Raw genomic sequence first — 18,319 nt, forward strand, 5'->3', positions numbered from 1 at the left:
TATTCAGTTACAGTTACACTAGCTCACTCGATTGTAACCGGAAAAAAACAGTACTAAATACTGCTTGGCGGTAAAAAACCTCTCTAAACGCGTCCAGGTTTTTTTTTATCCAATCCTAAACAAGACTTTAAAAATACTTTTAGTACCTGTCTAAAAACTGGCTTGGAGTTGAGAGTTGCGGATACCCCATCATCTCATACAGATAAAATACGAATAAAATATTATATATATTATTTTCCAACAGCTATTCGTGGCGTTGTCGGTCGCGATCGGGTTCCTTCAAACGCTGCCGTCGGTGTGACAGACGCTATCGCTTGAGACGCAGATCTCATTCTTAAGATTTTCGATGATGGTCCTTTATAATTATTTCAAACGGTAATTATATTATTAATAAATGAAAATGATTGCTTATATGTTTGTCTAATATGCGATTCTAAGCGTTTCGTCATATTTTGGTGAAATTCTGGTGAGTCGTTCTAGCAAAGGTTTTAAGCCAAAAAACAAGAACTCTTCTTGGTATGTTTGTCCTTCAATATATATGTATTATTCTCACAAGAGTTGATGGTCTGGTTCAGTCACTATTTACACTGTATTAACTCCTAAAGCAAGTAAGTTTAGACCTGTAAATTTCTCACACACAAAAACGAATGGACGGTTTTGGATGAAGCTTAGAATAGAGATAGCTTATACCCTGACTTTAACAGATAGCCTGTGACCAGGACAACAGCCTGTAAATTTCCCACTGCTGGGCTAAGGCTTCCTTTCCTTTTGAGGAGAAGGTTTGGAGCATATTCCACACGGTGCTCCAATACAGGTTGGTGGATACACATGTGGCAGAATTTGGTTGCAATTAGAGACATGTAGGGTTTCCTTCACCGCCGAGCACGAGATGAATTATAGACACAAATTAAGCATATGAAAATTCAGTGGTGTTTGAACCCGCAGTCATCGGTTAAAATGCACGCGTTCTAACCACTCAATCTCGGCTCAGGCTTACTACAGTGACAATGAGATTTAGACATAGACAATGTTTCTACTTTTTACATGTGTAATATTCCTAACAATATGTATATATTTTTATATAGTCTTATTTTACCCGTACGAAGCTGGGGGGGGAGGTAGAGAGTATAATATTATCTATTGTCTGATATAATAGATAAAGCAAATTGTTTTTCTTCCTAAAATGTAACGTTATTTGTGTTTCAGATTGCCGTGTCAGTGCCGAGTCAACGATTTGTTCGAAATTGTTTGTATTGTCTATGATTTTTTAAATATATTTTCATTTATTACTTGCTGTCTTTTATTTTTTAGTTTGACTTAGCCTAATTAATAATTAATAGAATTATTATTTTACGTTCAACAAGATGACGGCACACGTTGATATAAATATGTAGTCGATTACATTATTGCGCGCCATCTTGTTTATTTATACTATTTGGAATAGTGTCAATGGTAGCGGGGCGGCCATCTTGGATCGACGGTAACATTGGAGTTTTCCCGCGCACCACGTATCGGTAATTTCCAACATTATATTTATTCTTTTAATGCAGATAATTTTAATAAATATAAATTTAAGAATGCAGTGTTAGTCTATCGTACAGACTATTTGAATGCAACGAAAAAAATCGATCAAACGGCACTTACTTCTGACTTTCCAACGATAAGTCTTGCCTTCAACCAGCACTGTTTTAGATTTAATTTTCAAGGTTTTCAAGGTTTCAAGGATTAGATATTTTTTTAATAACGAAGGAAACCGCATACTCAGTGGCGTAACTAGGAGGGCAGGGGCCCGGTGCATAGAAAAAGAAACGGGCCCTCACCCCCTCTTTAACTTCCATTGCGCTTCAAAATTATAGATAGGAATAAGAATGGATACAGGATACATTGAGATTAACTTATCATTAGTAGGCTAAATCCATATGTCATCTCTGTTCAAAGCTTAGGTTAGAGGGCCCCCTGAGCTCCGGGGCCCTGGTGCACTGCACCACCTGGCCCTACGATAGCTTCGGCACTGCTCATACAAACTTACGTCGACCCCTTTTTAAATCATTTTAAGGTAAAGTTGACAAAAACATTACAGTCACGTAATAGATCTTATTTATTTACACCTTTAAAGACGTATCTTTAAAAACATATATAATGAGCTAAAACCCCAGAAAATAAACAGTTATCGAGGTTAGTCCACCATGCTTTAGTTACAATTGTTGCTATCAAACGAGATTGATCACAACACATGGTTTTCAGCTTCACCATCCAGAACGAAATACAGAAATATCTTTAAAATTATAAGCATTACATTATACTTATATACTTACTCCTTCTTCGTCCCGACTCGGCTTAGCTATATTACAAATTCTATCATTCTTAATTTTTCAATGTCGGCGAATTTGTTATCGGAACTTTCAAAGTAAATTCAAATTTTATTTTTCCATATTATGTTAAATTTTTATCTTTAATGGTTAATTTAATGTAAATAACTATTCTATAACATCATTCTCCTTTCCATATAAACCCGCTTAATCTGAAAGTACCACTCATATCCCAGTTAAAGATCCTCTCTCCTGGACCTTCACCACCGGCCCCAGCAATCACTATGAGTGGCATTAAGTACTCAGCAGCTCTTGGTGGATGGGCGTCTCTCGCACCAGGCAGGGAATCCCACACTATCAAATCGTGTTTCCTTTTGTCGTTGCTCGATGTACAATCTTTATTAAGGTATTCATCGAATTCCGCGTTCACTAACTTTCCAGTATCGCGTCTGTATCTGATTTCATGCATGTTATGATATGACATACCAGATCCAATTATTGCTACACCTTCTTTACGGAACTGGTATAAAACTTGTCCAAGCGCATAATGCTATTCTGGGTCCTGATTTGACAGAACTGATACTTGAATGATTGGAATATCAGCACTTGGATTGATGAGCATCATCGGTACTCCATGGTCCCAACATCTTTTCGGGTCTAATTTAGACTCAATACCGGCATTTTTCAGTGATGTTTGAATGCGTTTGGCTAGTTCTGGGTCTCCTGGGGCATCGTACCTGTATTGGTAAGTTTCTGAGGGGTACTTGAATAAAGTATATTTTGATTTTGTAGGTATTGATATTGGCGCTATTGAATTTTTTAAGTATTCGTTGTGTTTTATTTAGATTTTTAAGCTTAACTAAACTAGTAATTTACTTCAATATGTATGAATTGGTGATTTATTTATGTTAAGATAAATTCGAAGTTAGAACTATTTTGGTTTGTCACTAAAATATTTTAAGTAATTTTAATTATTGTTTTTTTTTTTTTAAATATATTTCACTTTTGTACGCTAAATGTATAATAATAAATAAGGCAAAATCTTTCAAACATTTCTTTTGTTAATCGTATGTTCTCTAACAGACAAAGTGTGCCGTGTGACTCAGGCAAAATGAGGGTACTTGAAATGCAACCGGAAATCTTGGATTTCTGAATAATGTTTAACCGGGTATCCCACTGGGACTAAGGCTAGTTCACTGTAAATTATCATTTATTTAATTTCTATAAAGTTTTGGTACAGAAACTAAGGATTTTGAATTTTCAACCGCCACGTTGTGTATGTCAGAAGCGTGGATCGAGGTAAAATAATGATAACTAACGCAAACGCAGATTATAAAACTTTGTTTTTTTTTATCTTTATCATGTTTGCGTGACAGTTCTGTAACCTGTATGCATGCTGTGGCAATGAAAATAATCCCACATTTATTATATTATAGTAAAATACTAAAACTCTGCTAATCCGAGAGATTATACGTAATTTTTTTTGGGAAGAAACTATTTATTTCTAATAATACTGAAAGGATAAATTATTTTTGTATAATTTAAAAACCATGATAACAGTTTCTACATTCTAAATGAAATAAAAAAAAAATAACAATTATTTTTTATTCTTAAAAATATACAACAATATAAAGCGCAAATACAGATAAAAAAGATATAATTGCTATAACAATTTACTAGTGGTCCCATTTTATCCAGTCCCAGAACAAAACATTTAAAAAAAATGTGTTTTTATTTATTCTGTTTCTATTAAAACAGTATTTGACGTTTCAGCAATAATCATGATAATGATAATGCAACTTTTGATGGGCGCGTTGTTAGATAATTTTCAAGGTCATAATGGAATGCAAAGGCGTTTGTATTTAACATTTTTTAAATCAAAAGACTGCACTTAAATTACATATAATAATAAAATTTTTTTTTGCTTTCCTGCAATCTGTGGATGCGATTTTGTGAAAACGGATGGAAGTGTATAACAGGAAGCCGGGGAGCGCGCGCTTTTTTTGACCAATGAGTGTGCGCGGTACTAGAAATGGCTGTCAGATAGAATTGAACTTCGAATCCATTTTCTGATGATATTTAAATTCTAATGTAGCTTAATACCAAGCTAAGATGTCAGATATTAAACATCATATCAAATAATACAAGACTTATTATTTTTTTATTGAATATATATAACATATTACGCTTAATATCCATGGAGACTGGTGAAAATGTAAATTAAAAAAAAAAGTTTAATCAGTGATAAATTGAAATAATGTATAAGTTATTAATTTTAATAATGGAGAAATTGTAAAATATTGATATTTTTATTAATAATAAATAAATATAAACCAGATAAACCGAACCCATTTGATAACCAACCTTTTAAAATAATAATTTTATATAAAGCAACATTTATAAAAAAACATATATAAATTTTGTAGAGAAAAAGCAATGAAATGCATGTAAATTAACATATTCTTCAAGTGAAACTTCATCGAGTGCAATGAAGTTTGTTCATTTGAGTGACACAATATACTTTCCCTCTTACTAAATTTATCATGTATTTGGCAACATATTTCATATTTTCTCGATTGTTTCATGCAATTATGCACTCATATAACGAGAAATACTTGATATTATTGAATACATGTTTGTATATTTCGCTATAAAGTTAAAACAAGATTTGTTTTTAAAGATTGTGTCGTTTTATATTAAAGTATTATATAATTATTAAATTAAATATTTTCTTTCTTTATGATTATATATATAATTTTAATATTGCTCTGTACCTATGTGATATCATTCATCTTTCCAAATAAACCCGCTCAATCTGAAAGTACCACTCATATCCCAGTTAAAGATCCTCTCTCCTGGACCTTCACCACCGGCCCCAGCAATCACTATGAGTGGCATTAAGTGCTCAGCAGCTCTTGGTGGATGGGCTTCTCTCGCACCAGGCTGGGAATCCCACACTATCAAATCTTGTTTCCTCTTATCATTGCCTGATGTACAAGCTTTATTAAGGTATTCGTCGAATTCTGCATTAACAACTTTTCCAGTATCACGACTGTATCTAAATTCACGCATGTTATGATATGACATACCCGATCCAATTATTGCTACACCTTCTTTACGGAACTGGTATAAAACTTGTCCAAGTGCATAGTGTTGCTCTGGGTCCTGATTAGACAGAACTGATACTTGAATGATTGGAATATCAGCACTTGGATTGATGAGCATCATTGGCACAAACACTCCATGGTCCCAACCTCTTTTCGGGTCTAATTTAGACTCAATACCAGCATTTTTCAGTGATATTTGAATGCGTTTGGCTAGTTCTGGATCTCCTGGGGCATCGTACCTGTATTTGTAAGTTTCGGGCGGGAAACCGTAGTAATCGAAGTACAAGTCGTGATGTTCCGCTGACGATATAGAAACTTTTTGTTCTTCCCAGTGAGCTGTGACCAAGATGATAGCTTTCAATACCTTAAAGTTGACATGTTTCTTTACTTCGTCTCGAAGAAATACTGTTAGACCTAAATGGTCTTTTTCTCCTAATAAAGGCAGAGGACCACCTCCATGATTAACGAATATCGCTGGTGCTAATACGGCCATTCTTTTCGCACTACCAGAAAAGTGACGAATAATATTCATAGACAATAATGACATAAAAACTATAAAAGCAACTTGAATAAGAATAGTGAACGAATTGAGAACGATCATGTATATGACTTTATACTTCACGATAAATAGATACCTAAAACATTATCATTTGTTATTATAAAAAAACTATGGTCGAAGTGGAGACCTTGAAACAAGGAAAATTGCACTATAAACCGTCATTTGAGTTCCACTCACAATTCGTAATGTTTATAATAACACTTTAAAAACACTTAATCTTTCTTTTAAGAACATTAATTAATCATTAATCATATAAATATAAAAAGTACTATTATTTTGTATTTTTTATTTTTGACATTGACAATTAGAAGTGTGCCTATCTCTGTCTTTCATAGAGTTGAGTTTATTTTTTATTTTTGAAGCGTTTTCGGATGATAACTCGATTTTTAAACGTATGGAAATACCAGACAAAGACGAGTATACCATTAGAGTGAGATAGGTATATAAATTTCACGATTAGAAATGGCGTCTCTGTGAGTTGTCCTTTTCGCACAAGATATTCTCATTTTATTACGATCAAAACAAGAATTACTGTTTACAAAAGTTGAAAAATGTGGCCGTGTGTTGTGTTATAGCATTAACTAATTAAATATATATTAAATTAGGATTATTAGGATAATTTGTATTTAGTGGGACAATGAATTACACTGGGCGAGGCGTTTCGATATATTTCTTACTATTGAAAATTCGTAAAAACCCCTCGTCCAGGCGTATTATATGCGCGTTTTAGTGCAAGTCGATATATAATATAGTGAAAATGGACAAGAAAAGTAAGAAGAAAACTGTGATTAAGCGGAAAAGTGATGACCAAGGTGAGGGTGAAAAAAAACAGAAAATGATCAATCGCGCGAAAAACGACGATGAAAAGGACAAAATCGAGGTCCAGGTCAACCAGGTGGTAGAAGTTCCGGTCGAGCAGGGTCAGCAAATAGTTCACACGGGACAGTTGGTTGAAGGAAACTTCGAACAGCCAGTGTTTGTTAACATGAAGGGGGAACCAGTGCAACTTGGTCCGAACACTGTGATACTGTATGAACAAAGCGGGAATCCTTCGAACTTTGCGTTTGGCGGGATGTGGAGCATGGATTCGTCTGGTAGAATTGTTATGGCGGAAACGATATACGATGTGAAAGGAGAACCCGAGGAGGAAGGCAGCACTTTTGTTCAAAACGCAACTGAAGTCAATAACGTATGTCGATTTTGTTTCATTATCTTGGTAAATCTAAATATATAGAAGCGAAATACCACTCAGTGATTAATCCCGAAATCTCAGAAACTATAACACCTTATAAACTTGAAATTTGGCAGGTAGGTGTCTTATAGGGTGTAGACATCCATCAATAAGGGGGGAAAAACGGGGGTTGGAATTTCGCGCGGGTATAGCCGCAGGTTCAGCTAGTATTGCAATAAAACAGCTAGATATTGTGTATACTTAATTACAATTAGTAATCATAATTAACCAATCATCATCATCGTCATCCTCCTGCCCTTATCCCAATTTACATGGGGTCGGCGCAGCATATCTTCTTCCATACTTCCCTATCTGATGTCATCTCACAAGTAACATTCTTTCCAGCCATAACATCTTTCACACAGTCCATCCATCTTTTCATTGGTCCTCCCCTTAATTAATTAACCAATCATAATTAATAAATCAACAGAGACTTCTATTGTTAATTAGTAGTATAAGTAACGGGATCCTGTGGTTCAGATTTCAATTACAGAGTCTGCCTAATTAAAAGCTATTAAGGTTGTTCGGAAAATTTTAATAGCTGCCTGGTGCTTGGGCATTAGCAGTGTTATATGTGTGCCTCGGACAGCATTTAAAGCCGTTCAACTTGTGTCTGATCAAGAGAAACAACTAAAGGTCATATTGTTTTACCTTATTTGAGAAAAACTATTGTCATTATGCATTTTTTTTGCACACAAACCATGATAGCAACAAACGATGAATTATAAACACAATTAAGCATATCTAAATTCAGTATTTACAAGGTTTTGAACCCACAACCTTCCAGTTAAAATTCAAAGTTTCTATCTATAGGGTTATCAAGACTCGTTGTGGATCAATGTTTACATATTATACAATATATATTTGAGAAATTATGTCTTATTCCAGCAACCAGTTGAAGAAGCGAGCAATACATATCAGCAGTTTGAATTGAGTAATAATGCTCAAGTCGAAGGCCAAGAGTATGAAGTGGCTATCATCGAAAACCCTGGGGATGCATCGGACAGGTATTAACTCTTATTAATTTGTTTTATACAAGATCTGTATTTGATATATACAATAAGAAATTCTCAATTATGTCATAATTTTATGTTCGAAAATCTAAATATGCTTTATTTAATAGTCTTAGTACTTTTTAAATGATGTAAAACTTAGCGATATTAAAAAATTAAAGTTGTTTTGTTTCTAGTCACTTCAGCTTTAGCCTTTAACAGATTTGATCTTAAAATATTTCAATGATTTGTCTAGATAAATACTATAACATAAAAAACTTTAATTAAAATTACTTCACTTTTAATTACTTTTAATCAAACAATTTTATTTTTCGATGTATTTATTATCTATGATATAAGTGGAGGATATAATTTATTTATATGCCTAGAAATAACTACATAATATGATATTACATTATATTTAATAAGTAAAAAAAAATATATATATATTTTGAATATCTGTATTTATTAAAATCTATTATAAATTAATTGTTTTCATTTGCAGGGCAGAAGTTCAAATTATAACAACGGAGGCACAACTGGTGGCGACTGGCACTGGTGCTGTGCGCTGGCTCAACCAAAAATATGATTTTGTTGTTAGGAAACTCCAACTGAACTATGGTAAATATATATATATTAATAACATAAGACATTATTTTTCGATGAGTCTTTGAGCTTGTGCCGTTAGGGAAACCTAAATAAAATTGCCTTTATTAACATAAAACAGAGTTGTGTATCAAAAGTTTTTAAAGATTTCCATGTGCCCTTTGGCAAATGCGTCCAACTGGTGCGTCTGAACGCTGTTGGTGCTCTATTCCATAAAGGTCTGTGTGTTTGACAGATTTCGTCTTTGTATTCTCTTTTGCGTTTACTGTCTATAAGGTACCAGTGTGTTACTTGTATGCTTCTATTCTATGTTGCATTTTATTAACTGACTTATTTTTTTGCATTTGAACCTTATGGTGGAATATTCATATTTTTAAGTACGCTGCCCTGACAACTCTATACTAGTTAGTTGGTCGACCGCGAAACTTAGCGTTTATTCAACATATTTTTGGGACTTTCGGAACCTGTGACATGGTTTTGTTTTGATTAAATGTCTTTGTACATTGACGAAGTCTTTTCGCACGTTTTACATTCGCGCTTCGCCCTAAGTAACTCTTTACCGCTCTTAAAAATTATTATTATTTGTTAAATCTTAACTATTTAGTAAGTCACAATCAAGAATCCTCTTTAATTTACTGCACATCTATGGTTGGAGCTCTTGAAAATGAGACCATAATCGATCTCCTTAGATTATTTTTTTTTATTTGTTTCTACCTACTAATATTTTCCATTTCCTACTAATAAATTTATTTTAATTTTTGTATGATACCGTTCTTGTCTTGTGATGTCTGTGTCGTCGTTTTATGTTATCTGTTTTAGGTGTCCTGGAACAAATCCCTGACATTTTTCAAAGCTAAACACCGAACACTTTCCCTGCGTGTTACTTTCATATAACGTTGTAATTGGCCAAATACGTCTCACAAACAAGAGTTTTGAATGCCATTAAAGAGGAAAAAAAAAAAATCGAACTCCTACGGGCAGCTATGGTCCCATAACCACTGAAACAAAAATCGGCTTATCCTATTAATATGTATGATGCGGGTTCATAATGAGTGTTTTTGATTCTCATTCGAAGTGCTTTCAATGTTTTCAGATGCAGGCGTCAAACTTTTACACTCACAGTCCGGTTGCATTCAGTGCGTATATCTCACAACACCCAGCATGCAGTTAGCGTTCAATGCAGTACCACAGTTTCTATGCATCGAGACGGGTATGTTTTTAATGTTAAATGAACTAGAATAAAGCAAATATTTTTAAAGAACTGTTGTATAATCGTCTTATTTTTTTTATTGAAAGATTCTGTACTAAATTCAGAGCTGTAGAGTTAAATCATTAGCGATGTTTGTCGTATATATCCTTAGTTATTGTCATACAATGAATATAATTTATTTTGGTGAGACCTCTTTAGGAATAACCTTAAATTATATATTTTATAATAAATTTTTCTGTACGTACTTTCAGGCATAGAGTTCAACAGTGCAATCCCAACAGTGGGCGGAACGACTAGCCCAAGTGTCAAACATAATGTCACACTGTTCCTAGCCGAAGACGGCAACGGAAAATCGGTCATCGTCAGTGCAGGTATATATCGATACAGGTGTAAAACCGCGATCTCCGATCGGCCCGGCCACTGCATCCGATTCGATTCCCCAGGCATATCGACGCTGATCGGCGAGGACCTGACGTGGCTGCTGGAGACGTTCAAGTCGTGCAACCCGGCGTGGCGGCAGGTGCGCTGCGTGGTGTGCGACCCCACGAAGAGCCAGCAGGACGTGCGCGGCGCGTTCCCGGCGGCGCACGTGTCGTGCTCCGTGTGGCAGGCGGCGCGCGCGGCGGCGCGGGCGGCGGCGGCGGCGCGCGAGGCCGACGCGCCCGCGCTGGCGCCCGACGACGTGGCGGCGCGCTGCAAGACCTACGCGCTGGCGCTGCTGCGCGGCGACCACACGCCGGCGCAGCTGCAGGTGCTCAAGCGCGCCGTCATCGGCACGGGCGCCGGCACGCTGCGCGTGTGGGAGCAGCTCACGCGCGCGGGCGGCGCCGTGGCGCGCCTCGACGCCTGGCTGGAGCCCGACAACTACACCAACATCCTGCACAAGGTACCTCCCACCCGCCTGCGTGCGCTGCCTACGATACTGATCTTAGTTAGCTTAGCCAGGTTCATTTTTGTCTTCAATTTAATGTTGTTGATAAACAAGAGTTCTACTCGCGAGGTTTCTGGTGTATATATCTATTGATGTTAAGATTGTCTTGTTGAATCCTTATATTAAGCATCTCATTAGGGCCCAATGTTTATTCCTTGTCTTTCCAGGGTCTGGAGCGATTAGTCGCGAAGTTCCAAGGACTCGTCCGCAGTCAGATGCAACCGGACGAGTTCGTCTCGCTGTTTTTCAACGTCGCCAACCAGCTCGAAGACGAGCGACGTAGCTTCGCCGTCAGCAGGTTACGGGTATGTTAACTTGTTTTACCATTTTAATTAGTTTTTAAATACAAATGTTTCTAAGATGTTTCAACAGAGTTGCCTTTCAAATATTTTGTTTTAATTCTTCTCAACCGGTAGCATAATATTTCATATAAGTATATTCATTTTCCACATGGATGGTAAAACTTTTACAATATTACGTTCTGATTTCAATGAATACCTTTTTTTTTTTTAATAAAATTTAAGTTTTAGACCAAGGATTTAATGTCAATTCAAATTCATTATTTTTTATTTATCTACTGCCATTGTAATCGGATACAAGACTCGAATCGTATCGAAATAGTTGCTATTAAAACGTTTTCCTATTCTAGGAACACAACGTTTTAGTTGCGGTTCAGAATAATATCGAGAATGTCCCATAACTGTATGTTAGTAGAATTGACTGATTCATTGTGACTCGTTAACTAATTGATCACTAACCACATTGTCTTGTGATTATGTTGATGTATACATGGTTCCAGGATACGGAAACGTTAAAGCAGTCGCCCACTGATACGATAACACAGTACGCTTATAACCTTATGAGTCACCAGACGAAGCTCGCGCAGAAGTGCCTCGACGACAGAGCGGGCAGGTCAGTTATATTGAACCCCATAATACGTTCCCGTCAGGACGAATTACTGCACTCTATTTCCTCACTCAATCAATATGAAGATCAACGGTTTCAAGTAATTTCTAAGACATTTTAAGGCCTTTCGCGTCTGTTAACAACACAACTTATAGAGCTCGGAGCACTACTGAGAATTTTTCGAGAAGCCTAATAAATAAAGATCTACCGATTAAAGATTAGCCGACTATCCGGTCGCATTCATAGTCTGCGACTATTCGGCAAAGAGTGTCGACTAACTGGCTGCTTTTATTATATATATATATTTCTTGATAAAATGTATAAAGGAGGAATTACATTAATTTATTACAATTAAATGAATTTTAGATAAATTATCATTTGTCACTGGCAACACTTGACTTTACGTGAATAAATATCCAGTTGGGCAAAAAAAATTCATAATCCGCGAGTATTTATTTTTGACATGATTAAATTTTAATTATCTTTAGGTTTTAAGCTTTATTTTAATTATCTTAAGTTTTCACTCTATTGATCAAGAACACTTTATTTTTTATACAATAATGAAGAGGCAGAGTAGTCGGTCTCTTTAGAATTGACTTATCGGTTAGTCTGCTAGTCCGCCAAAGTTATAATCGGCACATCTCTACTAATAACTTTTTATGGGCTATACTCTGGCTTTGAACCCAGGTCAACGCTTTTTGTGTCATTAAAAGCTAAACATTGGAGTACTAGGCCATCGAGCCATATATATAGAATATATTTTAGACAAAGTTTTATTTTTTTAAACATTGTTGTGCTTTAATGATAATGTTTGACGCAGAAGGCATAGCAGTGCGGCGATATGCAAGTACGGGACGTCAACACAGGAGTGTTCGTGTCTCTTCAGCAAGGTGTTCCGGCTGCCGTGCAGACATATCCTCATGCTGACCACGGAGTTGAAGGTTTGTCTATGTTATCATATCAAATTCTATTTAATAATTACTCTAAAGAAGGCCATATAGCCTATTCCAATGGAAGCAGGAAAAAAAGAAAAAAAAAATCTTACATTTAGCGATTCAGTAGTTTCATGCGATTGGTTAATAACTCAGCTATATCGTGCACTACTAAGAGTTGATGATTAATATGTCTTTATTTATAATACGACACTGTTATACTTAACTACTTGTTTCCACTTTAATTTTACTACCAAAATTCCGATAACAGTTTCGTCGACGTTCTTCCGAAAAACTCAATTTTTTCGCAAATCCATAGTGAATATCATGGATTAATCAATTATTGGGCTTTTCACCTCTTATGGTTGGAATAATTTTACTTTCAAAGTTGAGGGTTGAGAAGGGTGTTACTACAGGCAAAAGGGGTCTAATAATCTAGTTCCCTAGATTGGTGGTGTATTGGAGATGTAAGGAATGATTAAAATCTCTTACAGCACCGATATGAGCGGCGGTGATCATTTACCATCAGGTGGTTCATTTTTCATAAATAAACTTGTTAATTATTATATCATACATAACAATATTCAAATAATTTCAGGTAAAAACTCATATTCCATTTGAGCCTCGTTGGACGGTGCAACATTGTCTGTTCGGTTGTGAGGGAGCTACAAACGCTGGTGGAAATAATACTACAAGTAAGTCATTCATATAATATCTGTGGCATATAGATGCATCATCATCATCATCATCACATCAGCCCGCATTCGTCCACTGCTGGACATAGGCCTCTCTAAATGCACGCCACTGTGGTCTTTCTTCGGCAACTCGCATCCAGCTCCTGCCAGCCGTCTTGCGCAAATATAGATATAGATATATAAAAAAATAAATATATATATCAAATATCATATAGATGCATTATACATATATTATTTGTAGCTATATATAAGGCCGCAGATCCCGATTTCCTGGGTTAAAAACCCCAGGTCGGTGAAATCGGTCGACCGATGAAAAGTTATTGAGGTTTTCTATCGGAAAGATTCTCAGTAACGGCCCGGAATCTGGATTACGGAGAGCACCTGTGTTTACGCACACACACATGTGGGTTATAATATTTCCGGCGTAGTTGGCTAAGTTTCCATTGAGATTTTCCGCCGTGACGACGTAATCACAGGTTACATTTACTTACTGATTGGCAAAAATCTACGGTCGGTTCGGAAATAATAATTCTTTTGTTTATTTCATTAATTTTGTTATCAATGTATTTGATTGTATTTGAAACCGCCTTGAGGCGATCGTTTTGTACCAAATGTGTGCTATCATCTGATTTGTCAATACCTTTTTAATAATCTTTAACATCTAAATGCTCTATAAACGTTATTTTTATAATTTTACAATTTAAAATTATGTACATAGTTTGACAAAATAATTGATAGCCCAGCATAGTAACTGATCTAGTTACGCCCAAGGTACAAATAGTATTTACTTAAGAATTTCTATAATTTATTTATGTGTACAATAGATATACGTCATGAATTTAATTCAAATTCAAAACTATTAAGCCTAGAAAGCTGATATCTGGAGCATAGGTTTATTTTGTAACATCTGATAAAAATGATTTTGTATGAATTTTAAACAAAGTCAACAACGGACAGCTAATGTAAATTAAATGTTATGTTATTCAGCAAGCGGCAGTACGTTCATGGAGCAAGTGGTGGTGGAAACAGAAGGTCACCGACAGACGATTCAACAGCCTCAACAAATACATCAGGTAAAGTATACAAGATCAGTGGTACCCAAAAGAAGGCGAGTGTAAACTAATGAATCACATATATTGTATCAAATCAAAGTATACTTTATTCAAGTAGGCTTTTACAAACACTTTTGAATCATCATTTAACAAATTATATTAAGTGAATCTACCACCGGTTCGGAATGTAGATTCTACCGAGAAAAACCGACAGGAAACTCTGTAGTACTCTTTTTGAACATTTAAAAATACAGTCATGTTAATTGAATCCAATTATATGTGTGTAATATATCCTGCCTGGAAGTCAACAAGCATTAACTCCACGCTTTTTTATCATCTGTATAATCTTGTATCGAATAATATGCCTTCCTTACCAAAGTACTATAACACAACTGTACTAAGGCAAAGAAATGTATTTGACATTTTAAAACTAAACTGCATTTTTAAACAGGTCGTTTTTTGAAATAAAATCACTTTCTGAATTGAAAGTTAGGAAGATAAACTAACCTTTGATTTACCAATAATTCTGCTGAATATATCTTTATTTATAATAGAACACTGTACAATTACAACAAATATAATATTATTATATCAGAATTGAAAACAACATTTTTACACAAATCAAAATTAATTTATACCACAGTTTAATTAGATCTCGATTTAGGATATCGAGCCAATCCAAGGTATCAATGTATATTTATGTACTGGAATTGCTACTATCATTGGAATGTGTTATATCCAAGTTGAAGGTTTCTTCTTGATTACCGCTAATTGTGAATATTGAATTTGAAGGTCGGCGGAGTCAGGCAACAGCAGTATGTATTAGCGACGCCCGGACAACCCGCGACCCCTGTATCACAAGTAAATATATTTCATTACTAATAAGAGTTTATTATAATACTCTACAAGATGAACCAGCTTTATATTATGGCACACAAACTGTCACCGCCGTTTTACCCCCTCGAGGGGTTAGTTAAAAAACTAACTGAAACTATCTCCATACTGAATTGCATCGAAATCGGTTCGGCAGTTTAAGTTTGAAGAGGTAACACAGACAGACAGACGACTCTGTGTGTCTGTCTGTGCTACTTTCACATTTATAATATTAGTATTGATCTTTTAATCTCATGAGTGTTGTCTCTGTTCTAATGACAATCTTCTTCTCGAAATTTCCTCGCACTTGTCTTCCTTTTACAGTAAATCTTTTATAATGTGGGCTGTCGATTTGTGTCATAACTTGCCTCTGTGTAGACGATTTGCACAATTAATTATAGTTTTTAAAAATGCTCTTAAATAACGTTTTCTTACACTGTATATATTTATGAATTTAATCTGGATTTTGTAGCGGTCTTTGTAACATTATATATTTGTGTATGTTTGTATGTCTAACCTAAAAATGCCTGGAAAATATATCTCCTTAGGTATAAGGCCGTGTAAAGTCATCTATAATCATTTTATATATTTTTTTTATCTATTAATATATTTATTGAGAAATATTTCGTCTTTGAAATAATAAAAATGGATGATGGATATCGAATGTTATGTAATATGGAGAGAATTAATGAAAGTTAATGATAATTTGAATAATCACGTGTTCGTGTAATTTCAGGTGATATTCTGCGGCGGAGGCGTGGGCGGCGTGGGCGGCGGCGCGCCCGTCATCACGTCCGTGCTGCCGCCCGGCGGCGCCGTGCTCACGCCGCACCACGCGCTGCACCACTAGGCCGCACCGCCGGCCGTATCAAATTCATTGCAATAATCGTGGGAAATGTAATCGGGGACACAAACGTGTAAAGTTTATATATTTATTGAAGGCCGTGCCCTCGGCCGTACGATCGGATCGACTCGCGGCTCACGAATAATAGATCTGTGTGTCCGGTGTTAAAACGACCAAAGCATATCCGAGAGTTTATTGTGAGCAACGCATTTGTTGCTGTCATTTCGCAAAATATTAGTACTAAAATGACATCACTAAGATCGACGATATTACCAAAAGGGCGTATGTTATATGAAGGTGCCGACGTTCGTTAATTATTTCTATTCTGATTAGCTAGAGGATTGTCGGTCCTTTTAGCGACGGGGACACAGAAATAATACGAGTATAGAGATTAAAATCGCGTCAGATACAGAAAATGATACGCCGGTCGTAGGTTTACTGTAAATATTTTTGTAATATGTACTTTTACATAAGTCGAATGAATTCGAAAAATACTTAAATATGAAATAAGCAGCCCCGGTGTCTGAAGGGCGAGAGCGGGGTGTTGCGGGCCGGGGGGAGAAGTAGTTTTTTATAACGCGGCGTTATGGACACGCACAAATATGTCGATACTCGTATTATGTGTTATTCTTTGCCTATTGAGTTATTATTTTGTAAATTAACGAAAAATATCCATTTGACGAAAGAGATTAATCTTCCTGTCGTTAAAACTGCATACCTAAACTCTCTTCTTGGTAGGATTATGATAATGAGGGATTAGACAGTGCAGGAGGATTACTAACGGTAGTCACCACTTCACTCGGTGGAAGGGCTTTAGACAAGTCCGCTGGGTTGCTAATCACTCAGACATTCCACCAAGTTATTCTACGCCAAACTGCAATATTAGTATTGTTACTGTTCTGATTTAAAGGATGAGTGAGCCAGTGTAAACCTTACTTATAGGTTACCAATAGGTTGCCCCTACCTGTATTATTTTAAGCACATTTATATATAATTAAATATTAAATATCATTGGATAAGTTGCTTGGGATCTTGTTTGTGACGTAGTTCATAATGGCGCTTATAAGATCGTGATTTAAATAATGTTGCTGTTTCCGTCGATTGGATATTATTCGTTTTAATTTACATCTGATTATGATATTCTTCCGAAATGATTTTTAACAGTTAAAACACAATGGTCGACTTCTGAATAAAATCGTGTATAATTCTAAGTGATGTTTTTTAACTTGAACGCGATTGTAATATCGATTCGTTGATAAATTAGCTGACAGATTAATATTATTATTACTATTAACATAGATTAATTGTTATCTGCTTTTATTTAAACGACCATTTTCATGTACAGTAGCGATGTCATATTTTTTAATATTTATTAGAAATTAATATTGTTCTAAGTCGACCATTCAAATTGTTGGCGGTTCTGTAATACGCAGTCTAAACTATTTCGTTTTAGTTTCGTACTTAAAGACATTTAGGATACAGTCGGTATTATTTCCCGGTTAAAAGTAATTTTGTTTATTGATAGAGATTAGTTTTATCTAAATGTGTACAAAACATGTAGTCATTCAAAAATATACCTTTAGATTTAGAAGACTCGTCTAGTCTTCCCGTGTTCCACATGTCAAGGGGAGGGGAGAAATTCATCAGGACCTAGAAGTGTGCCACACATATATATTGTGGTGGAGCGAGGAGAGGGAATCACAGGAGAGAGGTTCAAGGACAACTCGGCGGCTGTCCTTGAAAGTTTAAAAAGACATGGGACCCAGTGGCAGAAATAAATCAAACACAACTTGAAAGTGTCGTAAAAAAACCTAACTTAGTTGGTGAAAAGTATTTTTTGACCGGGATTTAATACTGTAAAGCTATTCTGTGAGAATGAACTCTGAACTGACCGCAGTACACGATCGGGAATTATCAGTGACTTGTGATATTGACTAAGAATTCTGTGATCTGGTGTTTAAAGGGCTGAAGAAAATTGAAACCATATTTTGCCATTTGCAAATCATTTAAATAATAATGAATTGATTGGTGCCTAAACGACATAAATTATTAATTCTGGCTGAATACAATGG

General features: G+C 35.6%; 2 protein-coding genes and 1 pseudogene across 3 annotated transcripts; 1 reads left to right on the plus strand and 2 right to left on the minus strand.

Annotated features, from left to right (window-relative positions):
* Window positions 1–2,418: 2,418 nt before the first annotated feature.
* On the minus strand, window positions 2,419–3,998 carry LOC113393879 (uncharacterized; annotated as a pseudogene).
* A 748-nt stretch (window positions 3,999–4,746) lies between these two features.
* LOC113393875 (uncharacterized) lies at window positions 4,747–6,133 on the minus strand. Its single transcript, XM_026630983.2, has one exon. The coding sequence runs from the start codon at window positions 6,015–6,017 to the stop codon at window positions 5,094–5,096; it is 924 nt and encodes a 307-aa protein (XP_026486768.2). The 5' UTR covers window positions 6,018–6,133; the 3' UTR covers window positions 4,747–5,093.
* A 248-nt stretch (window positions 6,134–6,381) lies between these two features.
* On the plus strand, window positions 6,382–17,192 carry LOC113393873 (uncharacterized). Of its 2 annotated transcripts, none has more exons than XM_026630981.2 (13): window positions 6,382–7,164; window positions 8,095–8,213; window positions 8,704–8,819; window positions 9,898–10,014; window positions 10,266–10,385; window positions 10,458–10,900; window positions 11,113–11,250; window positions 11,745–11,857; window positions 12,675–12,792; window positions 13,382–13,478; window positions 14,466–14,551; window positions 15,323–15,391; window positions 16,140–17,192. In XM_026630981.2, exons 1-13 carry the CDS (start codon window positions 6,733–6,735, stop codon window positions 16,251–16,253), a joined length of 2,082 nt encoding a protein of 693 aa, XP_026486766.1. In that variant the 5' UTR covers window positions 6,382–6,732; the 3' UTR covers window positions 16,254–17,192. The 2 variants fall into 2 exon arrangements, with proteins under 2 accessions (XP_026486766.1, XP_026486765.1); XM_026630980.2 differs by having other exon boundaries at window positions 12,672–12,792; window positions 16,140–17,191.
* The last annotated feature ends 1,127 nt before the right edge of the window (window positions 17,193–18,319 follow it).

Source organism: Vanessa tameamea, chromosome 29 (assembly GCF_037043105.1).
Source record: "Vanessa tameamea isolate UH-Manoa-2023 chromosome 29, ilVanTame1 primary haplotype, whole genome shotgun sequence".
Lineage (NCBI taxonomy): Eukaryota > Metazoa > Arthropoda > Insecta > Lepidoptera > Nymphalidae > Vanessa > Vanessa tameamea.